Source organism: Symphodus melops (genome assembly GCF_947650265.1).
Source record: "Symphodus melops genome assembly, chromosome: 5".
Lineage (NCBI taxonomy): Eukaryota > Metazoa > Chordata > Actinopteri > Labriformes > Labridae > Symphodus > Symphodus melops.
The window spans coordinates 19105625-19123176 of NC_136695.1; the positions used below are offsets into that span (position 1 = coordinate 19105625).

Genomic DNA, 17552 nt, shown 5'->3' on the forward strand with positions numbered 1-17552 from the left:
TTTCAGGTCCTGCTTCACATTCATTTAACATCATCCCCTTTATTCCACAGCGAGCTGTTGTTTGCTTTAATGCCATTAAGTCTTTATCCAATCTGAGGTCTGTGCCGGCCGGGATTAGCTCTCCCAGAAATCAGCCGAATACCAGCAGAGAAACTCTCACCAAGTTGCTTGTGCTTCATTACATTGTTCCTCCATGTCTGCTCTGGATATAAATACTGTTTCATGTGTGACATAAATACAGTATAACCCATGGAAATATAAAGATAAAAAGATCCAGATTACTAAATACTACATGTCAAGTGCACACAAGCATGAAGTGCACACTTTTCAAAGCTCACTAAATACCTTTTTGTACAACATTAATCTGGTGTATTTTACTGTGTTGTAAAAACTGTTGAGGTGACATTGTTTTAAGTACATACTAGACAGAAAAGTATGTGTTGTATTCACCAAAGTGCAACTTTGACAAAACAAAGAGTGGCTTGGTGTACAGTGTGGTGACTTATCTCTGGAAATGTCCTTCGCAAAGTACAGTATATATATAATTCTAGGAAGACAAAGTAGATCATCATTTAGACATTTGGGAATGATGAGGAATGAGAAGTTCAATATTTGGGATTTCATTTGTTTTTTTCTTTTAAAACCATCTTTATAAAATAAAAGTTAAATTGTCTACATAATTGAATGTGCATATTTAAAAGGTTATCTGGTGCTTTGTAAGCAGCCACTTGAACAGAATCAGTCAAGGAAGAAACCTTTTGAATTAATCATTTATTAGTAAACTGAGGCATGTGCTGCAGGAGTCTATCAGCCACAGTCCTAGGTAGTTACACTTTTGTGTTTCGACCTTAAAAGGTCTCTGAAAACTTCACAAATAATTATTAATAAAGTTTCTGGATTATTATGTTCTAGCAGCAGGTATCTTTAGCAGCCAGTTATAACACTCCCCTAAACAGATATTCCCTGTTTCCAGTTTCCCTATTAGGCTGTTTCGGTCTGAGTTTTTGTGAGGGGCGGGGTTTTGTCGTTCACGCCCACAGTGACGTCAGAAAAAGTTCTTAAATTACGCTGAGAGGAGGCAGAAGGCACATGAACACACCGGCCCGAAGGAGAAGGAAAAGAGAATTAACAGCAGGAGCAGCTACCGAGAAGAAACGCCGGGAAGTTATTTAGCGGAGGAACAGTCCTGTAGTTCGATTTGAAGTCTTTATTTATTTGTTTTCATTTGGAGTATTTATTATATTTTTTGAAAAGATGAACGGAGTGACGAGAAGTCTGTGCACGTTTGAGGACATCAGAAGTCAAGAATATGGGGTGAGTTCATTAATAGTATTCACACTTTCACTTTCTCACTTTTGTCTACTTGATAAAACATTTGAGCCTATACTTGTGTACTTATATATGCATTGTAGGAAAAGTCCATGCATTATTTCCCACTGTTAATTATTGGATCTGGTTGTCATTTTAATGTTATTTCAGTTGTATTCATTTCAACAGGACTGCTCAGTTATGTGGACTTTCTTGTGTGATTGTTGGTCTTTTCTCTCTGATTGGTTTCATCTTCTCTCAGTGGTGTATTTACTATCAAATCTTTGGCCTGGTATTAATGAAAGTAGCCTCTGAGGCAAAGTCCCACGACACAGATAATGCAGGCAGCAGCTGAGAAGGTATCCAAACAACATCTGTGCCTGTCACAGGTGCTTCTGCCAGCATCATTTAAGGGCTTACTGTAGCAATTGTGACAGGCAGTGAATGCTCTAGATCCAAACCTGTAAAAGCTCCTCTTGTGTATTATGTGCACCACCTGTGCATGTAAAATATTGTTAAACGGGATTAGACATCTGACTCCTTAATATGCAGCTCATCCCCTGTTAGATATTGAAGAATACAAAGAGCTCATTTCGCCGCCTGCAGCAGCAAAGGGTTTAATTATTTACTCTGCCAGAAAAAGCAAACTGTTAACCTGCTCTGAGGTTTATGAGGTTGCGGAGCAACAGGACGATTTCGCCCTATCAGCAGCCTCCTGCAGAGTTCAATCCCTGCCAACAGCACAGGTACACTGAGCTCATATTTTAGATCATTATTCTAGATCATTAGAAGGTACAGTGAACAGCCTCATGTGTTATTGTTTTATTATTAAAGTAGATCTTATTGTTTATGATCAGCGGAGAATTGGAGAGACAGACTTTACATTTGTGTCAATGGTCTAGACTCAACTTGATATCAGTTACTGTTATGTAACTTTAGCTCCAAGTGCCACACAGGTCAAGGTGTAGAAAGGGCAGCTCCACACACACACACACACACACACACACACACACACACACACACACACACACACACACACAGGTTATATGAATCATTATATGTGCCCAGAAATGTGTCATCAAGTATTATTTGATACTCCAAGTTTGTCTCTGTTTAACTAACTGTTAACGTTTAACTTTACATTTAAATAAGACACGTTGCATCAGCTGCATACAGACAGCAAATTCATCTTCATCAGAGTCTCATTCAATAGTCAAATCATCACCCAACTACAGTATTTACATATATACGGATAATCAAGATCAAACTAAATAAAGCAGAAGAGGTGTTTCACCTTCACACTTCCCTATGACCCATTTACAAACTATGACGACCTTCACTGGTAATCAGGGAAATGTTTACAGTAAGATATGGGAGGAGAGGGATTGTGACTGATGTAGCAGAAAGAAGGCCTTCAGAGATTTGTCATATTTTCTTGATAAGTATAATTCCTGGAACTGAACTGATATGATCTGAAGAAAAAGACTGCTGGAACATCAAGGCCTGACCTCGAAACAGCGTAACATTCTGCTATTATTTGACTTTCCTTGAAACGTTTTGTCGTAATAACTCCTCCCATAAAACTCAGTGTGTCGAGAATATTTTTTTTTTGTGTGTGTTTCCATCAGGGCTCATTTTAAATAATGCTTCTAGTATCCCACAACTCATTTACTTTCTCTGGTTTCAGTGGCTGAGCTCATTCCTTCTGCCTGTCCTTATCCTCAGTCAGGAGTGTGGGGCGTTACTCACAATGGGAATGTGCCAAATATGGCCTCGAGATGTAGGTTATGTGTTTAGAGTCACAACTGATGACATGCCAGGTTTGCACGCAACACAGATAAGGAATAACAACCATACTTATATGATGGACAGTAAAATGTTTTTAGTGTTCTCTATCACTGTTGGTTCTGTTCTGATGTTAGCTTTCATGTCATGACTCAGATCTGCGTTTCCTGGTCTATCTGTTTACCTTCAGTGTTAACCTGCTAATTTTCTCACATGATGTACACACACCCAAATCCTTTACCCAAACATCACACCTCGTTTCTTCTCGTTGAAGATTGCATTACTTAAAACGTAACCTTCAGGTTAGTATGACTGACTGAAAGGTTAAGCCTGACAGTCACAACCCAGGGATTACAATTTAAATACTAAGGATATAACCTCAAGGCACTTCAAACGTCAAACCAGGACAGTGAATAAAAGTTAATTAATCTGCTAAAGTCCCCCGAATCCAAAGTCAAGTCTTTCTTGAATAAAACCATGTCCCGAATGTATTGCACCCAGAAGTGTCTTATGTATTAAACGACAACAGAATATCTTTACATTGAGAGGGGGCGACATGTAAATAAACACCAAACCCTCAATTTCTAGTTTTTGATTTCTCTTAAACTTACTGTACTGAACTTTAAGAGGGAACCCATACTAATGGAAATTAGACGTTAGCCTGTGCACACTTTATGCTAATGTCATATTCAGTAAGATAACAATTAAGTGTCCAAAACAAAACACAGGCTGTGTCTGAAGTCACTCACTCATTCCCTACTCACTATATAGTGAGTTTAATGTAGTGGACTATATAGTGAATAGGGAGGGACACAGCCACTGCTTCTTTGAAAGAGCTGTACAGTTGTAGTTTGGGCCTCTTTTTTTGTTGATTATGTCCGTTTGGTGATATGAGTTTCTATGTGTAGTTATTAGTCCTACTTTGGTCAGTAATGTGTCTTGATAAGCAATAACCAGTCCTGTCAATTGTGGATTTTCTTGCAAAAAAAAAAAAAGAGGCATTAATATTAATTTCAGTGTTTCATGACCACCTGAAGATGACTCACAAGTTTTAAAGATGATAAATGAAGAAGCAAATCTGCACAAATGCATTCATGTTGTTCCCCTTGTTGTAGTTTGGGCTGTTTGTGGGGTTGTTGTTTATCTTTGGTCGCTGTTTTGCATCCGTTTCCTTTCATCTGGTTACTTGTTGAGCAGTGGCCAAAAATGTTTGTGTAGAATTAAGAGCCATAACAGATAAGTATCAAAGTTGGCGTTTGGATGTCTTTGTTTATTCTTTCTCAAAATACTTCACCGTCTTTGTCTAAACTTTGGAGACAAGAATGTATTTTATTTGAGCAAAGTTCTGGTACAGCTATTTACTGTATGTCAATGCAAGCTGGCTATTTTATTGAAGAAAAGCTTAAAGTCAAACATCTTTTACTGTATACTGTACATAAACAGAGGCAGAGTAATGAAACAATAGCTGTGGCTGTATAAGCTTCCACCTGTTGTCTCAGAGGCTGAGGTTTTTAAAGCAGCTGGACACGAGTCAAAAGGGACATCTGCGCTGCAGGTGATGAAGAAAGCAGAGTATAAGAGGGTTAGAGTGATTTAATGAAGCAGAAAAAACACATGGCATGCAGGTATGACACCTGGAGGCTCTGTGCATGTTTTACTATTTATGGCATGAATCAATGCTGCTACCTAAAACATCCCAACTATTTCTTGGGAACGTGTTTCGTGCCACAGAGGTCTGAACGACTTGCCCCCCCCCCCCCCCAAAAAAAATAAAAAATAAAATCTCCTTGTTTATCAGAAACTATTGCCAGCCTACTGGCCACTTCCCAGCTAATCCAAGCCCAATGATTTACAGACCTCCTGATGCCAGAGCCCAAGACAAAAGCGTCTTCCTTCTCTTAAAGCCTTTTAGCTTGGCAAGACCAGCCTGATCTTTTGTCGGAGCAGCCAGCAGTGTAGCCGCTGTGTGTGTGTGTGTGTGTGTGAGCTTAGTTTCAGGTTTCTGCTCTGCTAGAAAGGTAGTGTGCACCTTTGGAAAATGTGTGTGCCCATGTGTGTTTTGTCCTGCGTGTGAAAGGCTGCGTACCTGTGCAGGTAGACGTCACTGTCCGTGATCACATCCAAATGGTCCCTTTGTCCGTGTTCCCGGGAAGTCTAGTATTACAGGTTATCTTTGAGGAGGCATTTTGTGTGTGTGTGTGTGTGTGCGTGTGCGTGCATGTGTGTGTATGGCTATAAAGAGAAAGCAGGTAGAGGGAGATGTGTGTAAATTGTCGACCAGAGACTGAGAATTAGCTAAGTCTTTGTTTGGTTGAAAAGTTGTATAGTGATGCATTCCTTCATCTCATACTCTCTCTGTTACTCTTTTTTCGTACTCCTCCTCCTCCCCCTATTTTGTGCCCGATTAAAGAGCTTTCAGTTGTAATATGAGAAGAAAGTGTGTTAACAAAGAGGGGAATTCTTCTCTCTCATTTCCCTGAGTTTTTATTTTGACTTAGTTGGAACAACTGTCACAGCTCATAAGATATTTCCTCTGAACTTTTCATTGTTCTCGTCCCCTCTGTTGTTCTACGATCTGATTAGACACTCAGCTCATCACACATACTTTCTGCTATCTATCAAATACCTTATATCACTTCTCAGCCCTTTATCAGGATATTACACAACACAAACCGGTTCATATAACCTGTCTGTCTATAACATCAAGGCCGGATCAATCTGCATATCAGCAACACAGCGAGATAACATCGATAGTTCCCTTTTTTTTATCTCTTTGATTACTATTCTGTTGACTGCAAATGCATAGTGTTAGGATGCTACTTTTATATTATCCATAAATCTGTTCATTAAAATTATATTGAAAAAGGCCTGTCTGTTAATTGTGGTCTCATTGGCTTTTGTTGCAAAAAAATAGGCATCAACATTAATTTCAATCTGTTTCATGACAACCTTAAAAATTACTCGCGAGCTTTAAAGATTATAAGTTAAGAGTACGTATTTTTTTTGTTTTTTTTTTGCATGACCAAAACTCCTCCTTCAATCATTTTACATGATCATATTACAGGATTGAAGAAGTTCAAACTAGCTATTTTTCCAAACACTAGGTGTCTCTTTAAGTCCATAACTAAATTTAAAAATGCTTTTTTTTTTTTTTTTTCCACAACAACCGGCGAACTTTATCTGGAAACAAAAAAATCATATGATGTGCATGACAGCTTCATCAGAGCTGCTTCATAGACCTTGACGTGAAGTTGTTTAGTCAGCTGTCTCTACATTGTCTTTGATCGTCCAAACAGGACATACAAGGTAATACAGAGCAGCAGGTCCATTTGTGCTGGAGGTTATGTATGCAGAGAAAACAGAAGGGGGAAATATGAAGGCCTAATAGGGACAAGCCCTCACTCACTTTGCTATCATAGACGCACGCATATAGTTAGGCTTGCTTGCCAAATTCCACAAAGGACTCTGTTACTTATTAAGCTGTTACATCAATATCATAAATGAGCAATAAATTAAATAATGTGGGTGTGTTTGCATTCTTTGGAATTGCTTGCATGTGTGTGTTTGTGTTTATATTTTTGAACTGCAGTAGTGCATTGCAGACATGTTTTCAGAGCTGTGTCTCAGAGCTGACGTGACTTTAGACACAGGGAGGACACTCTGGAAATTACACACAACTAGATGTTGTATAATGTCTCTGCCCTCCTCCCTCACATCCGCATTCTTAAACACACACACAAACACAGTCTGGATGGGTCTTACTTAAAAGGGGTTTCCCTGTGGTGGACGGCACACACAGTCACGTCCCGCTCCAGACGTTTCCTGTTAAACTGACTTCTCACCTGAAAAAACAAGAAAAAAAGTTTCTGTTTGTGCCGTGTGTTAAAGAGCGTCTGCGTGTTGTTTTTCTCTGACATGCTCCTCATTTTCGGGGGCCAGATTGTATATAGCTACTGTGAGGTTTTGTTACCATGGTGATGTTCCGTCTTGTTTGACAGTACATTATCTGCCCGCTTTCCCAGAAATCCAGACACCCCTTCCCATTGGCTGCGAGCGCCTGGAGTGTTTCAGCCTAAAGTCCCTCTGACGTCCAAAGCACACAATTTAAATCAAACAATCTGTCTCTCAGCAGCTGTGAAAAACTTTCTGACGCTCGTACCCCACTCTCTTACTGGATCCCGACACCTCCCTCCTGCTCTGTTTCATTTAGTGAGCATGACTCAGTCTCTCCTCCTCTTTTTTTTTTTCCCCCTCTCCTCCTCAAAATAGTTCTCGATATTCCACTCCATCACATAACGGTCTCTTTGTGGGATTCACTTCATCGTCTCATTTCTCGGTTGCCTTTCTTTACAGGACGGCTGCAGGCGACTGCGGCTCACACTTCACAACCAGAGCCCAACAGAGAGGAGCACAGCCCAGCACAGGGATAAGGTAAGAAGAACTTCCTGCATCTGATAACTTGGGTAGTGATTTGGAGTGTAACACCAGTGCTGGTCCTAGGAACCAGAATCTTTAAATTAAGAGAAGCTGTGGAAAGTTGGATGAAATAATAGTCATTACTAAATACTGTATAGTTTGGAGATAATGGCTCATATCAAGCACACACGTGCAACATGCAGTGCCACATTCCTACACGCGAACTGTACAGAACTCAATTTGCTTGTAAACATGCCATAACTGCCATCAGTTTTTCATGAGCTTGGTTCCCACGCAAAGCCACTCAGAGCGTCTCAAGACAGCCATTGTTCTACCAAAACCAGCGCCGAAGTTACAGGCGGAAAAAAAAAAAAAACCAGCCCACCAGAGCTGCAGAGTTACATAACATCTCCCTGCCTTGTGTATGTCTCTCTTTGTCCTTTTGGTTTTCACCAAGTCTACATGCCACTTACAAAGTAGCACCAGCTGCTTATTGGTTAGTCTCTATGGTGATTACAGCCAAATATTTCTGCCTGGTCATTATAGAGACTTGCAGTCAGTCACCCACTCATAGGAATAATTTGAAAACTGCACAGAAAAGGTTTAGACTGTGTCAGACGTTCCTAGCAGATGTTTCATAGTTGTTATAAGAGGAAGTACTCCAGGCTGTCCCTTTTTAAAAGTTGTGCAATCTTCACCAGGAACGTGCTCCAACCCAGCAAAACGCAGTGACTTCACTCAATTGCGTATGCTTTTTGGAAAAGTAACACACCCATCCTTCCATATTCCCAGACAATTAAACACTAACAGACTCCTCTGCTCTTTTATCTCCAGCCTGTCGGACGAGCATTTGCACTGGTGCAGCCGGCCGTCGACAGGACCTATCTGACCCCCGAACCAGTCAAATCTACAGAGGAGCAGGTGGAGGTTATCAAGGTGGGTGTGGCACTTGAGCTGTACTTTGTGAAGAAGTTAAACAGTGAATATTTGTTTTGGGATTTTTATGTGTTTAACATCCGTGTCTCTGCCTTTGACAGGTTTATTTAGAGGCACGCAATCAGGAGCAACTGAAGCACCAGCAGAGCCTGAAGATGCTGTCAGATGAAGTTTCACAGATCCAAGAGGTCAGTCTCCAACCACAGCCCGAAAAACACAGCAGGCTCTTGATTATGTAACCATTTGCATCATCAGTAAATGTGCCTGTTCCTCCTCTACACGTGTATCTTTAAACATTCTCTGATACATTTCATACAAAAGTACCGTATCTCACAATGTGTTCATTTCAAACAGGTGAGATACTGCCTGAAGACGCTGAGGGAGCAGATGGCAGCCAAAAGCAAGGTAGTTCTATTTTCTGCTGCTCTGCTAATATCACATCCTGTGTGCTCAATGGCATTTCCTCCACGTTCTATACCTTCATCTGTGACTGCTTTCCTTTCTCACTTCCTCCTTTTCTCTTCCCAGCCGCACACAAACGGCTGGAAAGTTGGAATTCCCTTTAAAAAGAGCGGCTCGTCTACCTCCAAGGGTGGAGCCAAAGCTGACGGACAGGTGAGCAGACCCTCTTTTTTAAAGTTGTAATACATTGTCTGCAATCTGATAAGTCTTTAAAAATGCGACGTGCATCAGTGAGGTGTTTTTATGCAAAAAGATCAGACAAAGAGCAAGACGTGTGAAGTTAAAGAGGGAAATGTCATGAAGCAAAAAAAAAAAAAAAAAAGGATTAAAATCGCGAGAGAGTAAATATGGTTACAGCACCCCGGGGTGTATGAGAATGTGTGAGGAAGCTGTTCCAGCACACACTGTTCCTCCCCTCACATGTGTTATTGTATTCTGACCTTTCTTATTGTCGCCAGCATTCCACAGATGGCTCTCCTTTTAATTTGTTGCTGAGCACCTTCAGCAACAAACTGGCTGAAGGTGCTCTACTACTATCTACACGTCAGTCACGTTTGTGTACAAACACTTGTTTCACCTTGGTTTAATTGGTCAGATTATCTGTGAGTCACACCATGGCTCGCTCATACAGAGGTTTTTCACAAATAGGAGGGAAACAGTACTCCAACTGCTTCAGTGACGCACGCACACACGCCTGTTTTCTTTGACACAGCCAAACCCTCTGAGCTCATTCGAAACTTAAACAAGACGAAAAAATTACATCAGCATGAAACCATTTATCCATGTATTTAACAACCATCCAGTGTAAAATCATTGTTTCTTAGTAAATCTGTCTACAATGACATTTTTCTAAATCTTGGAGCTTTATTGTTTTAAACAGTAAAGAAAGGTGGGTGACTGATAAACAGCTGTCAGTGTTTTGTACCAAAGTGACAAAACACACATTTCTACAAATTGATTAAAATGTAATTACAAATATATAATTGTCTCCGAGTTTTCACCCCTTCATGCAAAGAGTAAGGACACTTTGGCGACAGTTAAAGTCACGAATGTCAGAGTTTCACATCTGGAGAGTGAGGGAACTCCCCTTTGTGTTCAGTTTAGCATTCCCAATGGGATTAAGATCTGGACACTCAATCCGACTCTCCAGGATATTGCAGTTTTCACTTGCTTATCAAATCCATTTTCCAATCAACCAATTTCTCTCTATTAGGAAGCAGATGACGAAGCAGAGAGAGCCAAGCTCAGGGAAGTCAGTAAACGCATGTATGCACAGCTCCAGGAGGCCGAAAAGAAGCACCAAGAGGAGAAAGAGAGGCTGCAGGTAACATACAGAAACAATGACTTTTTTAACTTTTCTTTGTATTCACAACTGGTGGTGTGCATGATCACATTTTAAGCAAAGTAAATACATTTCACCTTGTTTCTTAAAGGCTGAAGGCAGCAGGCTGAAAGAGCACCTGGGCAGCCAGGAGCAGAAGTTAAAAAGCGCAGAGGAAGCAAGCATGAGGAAAGACCTGCGCATCGATGAGCTGCAGAGACTGCTGGGAGGAATGGAGAAAGAGAGCTCCACCCTGCGAGAGGCCATCCGCAACCGTGAGGAGGAACTACGCGAGCTGCACAAGATCAGAGAGGAAGGCCAGAAAGGAGACCATAGGTTAGTTTATACACTTAAACATAAAAACAAATACGCACAGAATAAATCATCTATCAACGATCTACTCAGGATCAGTGTGTTATAACTCTCTGTGGGTATTTTTAGGGCCGAGCAGCTGGAGAAGGAGGTGGCTGTTCTTAAAGAAAAAATCCACCATCTGGATGACATGTTGAAAAGCCAGCAGAGGAAAGTCAGACACATGATTGAGCAGGTGAGACGCACATGTGTGGGACTCAGTAAAACAAACACCTCGTCTTTGTGTTCGTATTTGCAGAGGAGTTGCTCACCGCCTGACCATGTTTGCTCTGTCTTTAGCTCCAGAACTCTCGCATGGTGATTCAGGAAAGGGACCGTGTGATCAAAGAGCTGGAGGAGAAAGTGGCTTTCTTGGAGGCTGAGGTGAGGGGATCTCTTCTGTCGATGGGTAGATTTTAAAGGGAGAAAGATCCTCTGCAATATGACCTGTGCAGGGAGAGAAGAGACATAGATAGATAGAAGTTTTCTTCTAATGTGAGAACTGACTCCTGACCTCCTGTGTGTGCAGAACCGAGAGATGCATGACCAGATGGACTACTTTCTCGGAGGACAGCGGTCAAATTCCTACCTGTCATCAGAGCGCAACCCCCAGATCGTCTATAGGTAACTTATTTTGCTCTCCCACCTACAAACTTAGTAAATTCTTGACAGAGTCATTTCCTGCAGGCCCTTTTCTTGCATATGCATGGATCACAAGTATTGCATTTATTACAGTGGTTAGTGTCAAATCAACATAAGAGCAAATGTAAGGGAAATGATGTTGAGAATCTTAGCCTGCATGTTGGTTAAACAAACACAAAAAGACATGAGCATATGAAAGAAACTTATTTCTCTTCTCCTCATCTCCTCAGCAAACCACTCAAGCCGTCCTCCTTGTCCAACAAACCGCTCCCTTTCATCAAAGTCATCGAGATAAAGTCATGAAGTGATTGAGAAGACGAAACACAAAGAAAGTGTTGAGAAGGGTTCAGAACCACCACTTTTCTTTTTAGTACAGACTGAAACCAAACGGCACCACATCTGATTACATGAATGCTTGGGACTGAAACTCCCTGGACTGCAAGAACATCAACACTTACACTTAACCACAACACTCCTGAAGGAAACTGTACGGTGTTTGTATTTATGTCAGCTTTAAAGTAAATTCACTGAGTGTACTGATTCAGCTGATGTATGAAGTTTTACAGGTTATATTGGGTTCTGCATGAGTTTTTCTTGTTCTGCCCTATTTTGATCGCTTTTATAACCTTTGATTTTACAACATTGACGTTATATCGGGACAAAAATATGGGGCAAAGTGCAGATGATTTTTTGCCAAAGTGGGTTAGGACATTGTCAGTCCATATCCAGGAATGTAGCAAACAAAGCTAACTAAGCTAAAGCTTCATGTAAAAAAAAAATCATTAACAAGTTGACCTACTTCCTGCATCTTTGGACTCATTAGGCATTCATCTATGACTCTGTTCACTTTGTTGTGTGAATGGTAAATTGCTTTGAGCATGTACATACTGACTGTAGCCTAGAAAAAGTAGAAAACGTGCACTGAAAAGAGCTGTTTTTACATTAAAAAAAAACATGCTTCTAAAGCCCTTAACTTTATGGCACCTTGTGAAACTGTGAGGAAGCAGAACAAAGTGTCAGCAATCATGAAGAAATTTCGACTGACTGCTTCATAGAAGTGTCATTTTTATTCTTAATGTTTCTTGTAAAACATATCAGCTCAGTGCCGTTGTGTATAGAGTCATCTTGTTTTGTATATATTAATGACTGTCTCGACGTTTTAACTTCTTCCTAACAAATTCCTCCTTTGTATTTATTTATACAAACTAGACATGTGTGATAGATTTTTTTTTAAGAAGTCTGTAATAATCTGTATTTGTGTTTCTCAGAATAAATAACTTAAACAAAATATCATTTTGCAGAATCAAGTTGAATTTACAAATTTGAAATTTGATTTTGAAGAGAACATCGCCCCCTGCTGGACACTGAAGACTAGACATTACTCTCATTAAGACCACACATAAGAAAACTGCACAATATCTGATTTGAATTTAAACTGATTTTAAACTTTATTTATTTAAAAGGCTACTTAAAATTAATGACACTGAAAATTAAGAAACCAAGACAAAATAATAACTGCTGTTCAGACATTTCAACACCAGTCTAGAAAAAGTCTTCCCCCTCACATTCTGATAAATGAATGAACAATTATAAAAACTGTCACATTGCACTGAGAGAACTGATAAAATCAGAAAAGCACCTAATCATCAGCATCCTTTAAAAAAAAGTATGGCTTCTGTAAAAACAAACATTTAAGGCTAAGAACAGGCTGTCATGTAAAGAATGAACAGCAGAGTCACTAAGAGACGTAAACATAAGTGACGTTAAAAGTGCAGGGCAACAAATGTAAAAAAACAATTTCTATCTATTTAAATACAATGGTATTAGTAACACTTCTGCATAGATATTTACAGTGTGTAATAAATACTGATTGTCTTATCATTGCATAGCTCTATAGCTCTGGTTTGGTCAAATCAACCTTTCATAACGATTTTTCAAAAGCAAAAGCACGCAACCATGCATTTACAGAGTATATAAGCAAAGGGTAACCCTTAGGTAAAAGGGTTATACCAGTAGTCTAATGTGCACTTTATTGTTTATCAGGCAGTTTGTGTTTGTATTTAAAGGCAGGGTTTACAGTATATCGCCTCACTCTAAACTAAAAAGCCAAAGTGACAGTTAATACTGTAGGCACTTTCACTCCTGGCAGCTCTTTCTTGTCTTTAGGACAGGCTACATAAATGTTTTTAGAACGAACTGTCCAGAGTGTTGTAGTTGTCTTTAAAGTTTTTCAGCTCCAGGAAGTGTCTGGGCCGCTTGCTGCGCTGCTGCACTGAGGATGTGAGGTATGTGGTTTGTGTTGGGGACGAAGAGCGTGTAAGCTCCGCGCTGTTGGTCAAGTCTTTGGCTGCAGACTGGTGGTGTTGGCTTGGAGAACTGCCGCTGCTGCTGTGAGACTTGACGCTAAAAACAACAAGAGAGAAACAGATTGTTCCTGGTACGTAATTAACATTCCATCAAGGGATTAGCATAAAAGGGAAATCTGTGAGCAGAGGTTGTTGTTTATACTCACGCGGAGGCCAGTTCAGATAGAGCTTCCTGGTATTTTAAAAATTCTGCCTCACCAAAAGCCTAAAATAAAGAAAATATAAAAACAAAGTTACACAAACAGTTTGTCTGCTTTTAACACGAACAAAGTGCAAAGGTGGAGGGGCTGTATGATAAAAGCTTTAGTGATCATAAGGATACTATTCAAGTATCAGCCAGAACATTTTAAACATGAGCCTTGCAGCATAGTAGAGGACCCCTTGAAAACATCACAGAAGGACTCGACCAGACCTCCGAAGCTCCTGTCAATATTTACCAGTTTCCAAAAAAACACATTACAGGCCACACATGTTACATCCGTTAATAAAACACACTTTTATGATTTAGTCCATACTTTTAAACTCAATGTTTTTTGATATTTTACACAAAAAGTCTATGTATTGTATTTAGTGTGAGAGACGGTTAATCTCTGACTAACTAAAACACACATAGAGACTGACCTCTGCCCCGTGACGTGCTTTATTGTACCCGTCCAGCACTGTGTAGATGAGGTTCTCTCGGAACATGCAGTGTGAATCTCTCAGCTTAAGAAGCCAAGTCCGTAGTCTTTTACCCGTCACAGCGGTGGATGTCCCACCAAGCTCACGAAAAGGGAGATCTAATGACAATCATCGGTCAATGCTACCATCACGTTGACAAAAAAACAAAAACAAGTAAGGATCAGTGGTGGGAAAAGCTAACCAGTGTCTCTGATGGCATCCAGTGCTCTCATCCTGTACAGATAGTCGGAGGAACCTGCAAAACACACACACACACACACACACACACACACACACACACACACACACACACACACACACACACACACACACACACACACACACACACACACACACACACACACACACACACACACACACACACACACACACACACACACACACAAAATTTAAAATCATCACGTAGATAATTTAGGACTGGTGTGCATTAGTTCCATTGTGCACCCTTTCTTACCAGACTCTCCGCTGTGCTTTAGTCGGTCATCATCTGGAGACAGAAGACGAGGCTCAAAGTGGATTTTCTGAACTTGGCTCAGTTTGGCTTCAATTTTTTGCCTCAACTCCTAAAGGACACACACAAGACCAGCACGTGTTATGAATCAGCGAGACACGAAACAGCATCACACTTCTCACTCAATACGCTGTGCGTGTATTACCTTAGGAGCATTGTGGCCGAGGGGAACATGTGGTCCTCTGCGGGACTTCATGGCAAAGCGCATAATTTGTCTTTTGACAAAGATGAACAGCAAAACAAACACCTAGAGGACAGTCAGGAGCGTCTTTTATGAGTTTTTACCAGGCGGGAAAAAACACAACTTAATAATCAAAGAAATACTCAGCACGTACTGTAGATGTGTAATGTAGTCGATGAACAAGTAGAACATTTTTATTCAAAGATTCAACTTACTACTAACAATAACCTTTCGAATGGTTGCATTACTTCAAGTAAACATTTTGATGCATATTCCTGAATTGAAAACAGGGCTAATTTTAAAACACTTGTAATCAAGACGGTGTATTTTTTCAAATGTTTTTACTCCTATCTCTGCTATCTTTTCCAAAAAGTTTTTTTACAATTTTTTTTTTTTAGTTAGTTTCTTCTTCTACGCAAGATCACAGACAAATAAAGACCTGTTTGCAGAAACTGTGGTAGAAGGATGAAGAAAGGGATAAACACATTGTGTTCTTTAGTAACACAAAGTCTTTTTTAAACACTTTTTTTGCGAACAAGGTACAATGTTGTGAAGAGATTCTGGGCTGAGAATGTGTTACTTATGCTAATTATGGTTAAACATTTTCTGAATGTTTTTTTTTACCAAGGTTAAGAAATATAAATTAAGGAATCAAGGCATATAGTGGCTGTTTATTAGGTTTAAATTAAATTACATGGAATATGGAACATTTTCTGTGACAAATTGATGCACAGTTTTAGTTCGTTCTAGGAAATTTAATTGACGTGAGAGAACAATAAAACAATTGGAAAAAAAAAAAAACTTCCCTGAACTTCATTGAATGAAAAAAACATTTTAATAAACACAAATCTATCTAACCAAACTAACATCAAAAAAGGCTAAATTTAGTTACTGTGCTGTATAAAGCAAATGTTTTGTGTTTATATTTCAGACTGTGTAGTTAATTACTTCTTGGTTGATGGCATCTCAGCTTTTACTATTTTTATTTTAAAAAACTAATTAACATTTACATTCATTAACATTAACATTTTAAACTTTTTTTTTCAGCTGTAACATCCGGTAACTGTGTCTGTTTATTTCAGGGTAATGTGACATGTTGACTGTTTTCACTGTGACTGGATTTAGATCACACATTAAAGCGGACTTACCAGACTACCGAAGGCCATCACGAGCACCACGTTTATGCTCGAGAGAAGAGAGTCGTTCCGCATTTTGAAACTGTACGTTCATGAACCTCACTGACGTTGACGTAAACGACACTTCAAAGTACGTCCAGCAACTTTCAAAGCCACGCTGTCTCATTCAAGTCTTCGTTTTTTAAAAACACATTACACATAAGTTAGACAACAGACCACAGAGAGCTGAAGGAAACTTAGGTGCTCTTAGACGTTACATTTCGCTGGCTTGTTTTCTTCCGCGTTAGTCACGTGACAGGTGGGCTGGGTTACGTCGGCTTTGACGTTATCTGGCGTCTGCTGCTTTCTGTCGTTAAATGACGTATCCACGACGCTACACCCAACAAACAAATCAACAAACAACGAAGACAGGTTTCAATTAAATAGAATAATGATCAGTGAGCACAATTATACCAGTTATACACATTTACCTGTTAGCCTACATGACTGATGTCATCATGTTGCGGCTAAAAGTGACTGACACCCAATGGAGGTAGGGGCCCTGGCTTGTAGACCTATTTTTATTTTTTTTTGTTTACGATGGAAACACACAATGTTAGTGCTAGTATTAAATATGAACGCTGGCTATATATTACACCTACTTTACAATCATGCAATGCCTTCAATAAATTCTACTTTAAAGGAGCAGATAACAAAAACTTTCAGACATCAACCTGTGCCAATAAATTAGTCAAATAACCTGTTTGATCTACCTCATGCCAAGAGGATAATGGATGATACAGAAATGTCTAACAAAGAGTATTATTTATTTATTTTACTGCAAAACATTGAACGTCTCTTTAACTAACTTGATGCTGTGTAAAATGTCTGATATTTATTTAAAAAAAAAAAAAAAAAACCTTAGAATTGACCACAGTGATATCCTTTCATGGGGCCCAGAATTCCTGGTTATGGCTCTGAGGAGGGTAGACTATTTATATAAACTGGGACATACTGATTAAATACCATGAACTTCAATTTCTCACATAGTTCTCTAAGTCCTACAACACAAAAAATGTATTAAAAGAACCAGTGTGTCTGTGAGCACAACATTGATTTGCATCTCTCCTGTGGAGACACTGAGTGCCATTCTTCTGTCAGGAACAAGGGTGGGTGTCTGTGGAGTCATACTGTTGCTATTTACTCTTACAAACAGACTTATCACTGTCCTGAGAAGACAATGCAACCTACCGGACCTCTGCCTGTTTGCTAATCATTTATTGGATCATAAGACATGGCCTATAGCATCAGTATTTTTAACTAAGCATGTGCATACCCTTGACAGGCACAGATATATGTTAAGACATCCCCTTATTTAGTGTTGCAGCACATTGTAACCACAGTTTCCTCTGTCTCAACGGAAGACAGTGACAGGTGCATGCAAAAGAGCAGAGCAATTTCCCATCAAACAGTAAGT

At 39.7% G+C, this 17552-nt stretch overlaps 3 protein-coding genes and 1 long non-coding RNA gene across 4 annotated transcripts in view; 1 reads left to right on the plus strand and 3 right to left on the minus strand.

The window, feature by feature from the left end:
• The window catches only part of pip5k1ab (phosphatidylinositol-4-phosphate 5-kinase, type I, alpha, b), a 182460-nt gene that overhangs the window by 67954 nt on the left and 96954 nt on the right, over positions 1–17552 (minus strand). The window lies entirely within an intron of this gene.
• On the plus strand, positions 1061–12509 carry tuft1a (tuftelin 1a). The gene is made up of 12 exons (XM_079343347.1): positions 1061–1314; positions 7447–7524; positions 8344–8445; positions 8547–8633; positions 8800–8850; positions 8974–9060; positions 10121–10231; positions 10341–10564; positions 10670–10775; positions 10880–10963; positions 11109–11203; positions 11452–12509. Exons 1-12 carry the CDS (start codon positions 1255–1257, stop codon positions 11522–11524), a joined length of 1158 nt encoding a protein of 385 aa, XP_079199473.1. The 5' UTR covers positions 1061–1254; the 3' UTR covers positions 11525–12509.
• On the minus strand, positions 13163–16388 carry ltap1 (lipid transport auxiliary protein 1). Its single transcript, XM_079343350.1, has 7 exons — positions 16109–16388; positions 14925–15026; positions 14723–14831; positions 14450–14503; positions 14209–14366; positions 13734–13792; positions 13163–13624 (listed from the first exon to the last, which is right to left on the minus strand). Exons 1-7 carry the CDS (start codon positions 16169–16171, stop codon positions 13408–13410), a joined length of 762 nt encoding a protein of 253 aa, XP_079199476.1. The 5' UTR covers positions 16172–16388; the 3' UTR covers positions 13163–13407.
• LOC306823646 lies at positions 16983–17527 on the minus strand. The gene is made up of 2 exons (XR_013779032.1): positions 17477–17527; positions 16983–17445 (listed from the first exon to the last, which is right to left on the minus strand). It is a non-coding gene; the product is annotated as an uncharacterized lncRNA (long non-coding RNA).

Excerpts from the sequence above, each read along its gene's own strand:
- tuft1a (XM_079343347.1), top strand. The coding sequence starts at position 1,255 with ATGAACGGAGTGACGAGAAGTCTGTGCACGTTTGAGGACATCAGAAGT. Across the intron at positions 7,525-8,343 it reads CAGCCCAGCACAGGGATAAG|CCTGTCGGACGAGCATTTGC; the intron begins GTAAGAAGAACT and ends TTTTATCTCCAG. Across the intron at positions 10,776-10,879 it reads TCAGACACATGATTGAGCAG|CTCCAGAACTCTCGCATGGT; the intron begins GTGAGACGCACA and ends CTCTGTCTTTAG.
- ltap1 (XM_079343350.1), bottom strand. The coding sequence starts at position 16,171 with ATGCGGAACGACTCTCTTCTCTCGAGCATAAACGTGGTGCTCGTGATG. Across the intron at positions 14,832-14,924 it reads TCGGCCACAATGCTCCTAAG|GAGTTGAGGCAAAAAATTGA; the intron begins GTAATACACGCA and ends TGTGTCCTTTAG. Across the intron at positions 14,504-14,722 it reads AAAGCACAGCGGAGAGTCTG|GTTCCTCCGACTATCTGTAC; the intron begins GTAAGAAAGGGT and ends TGTGTTTTGCAG.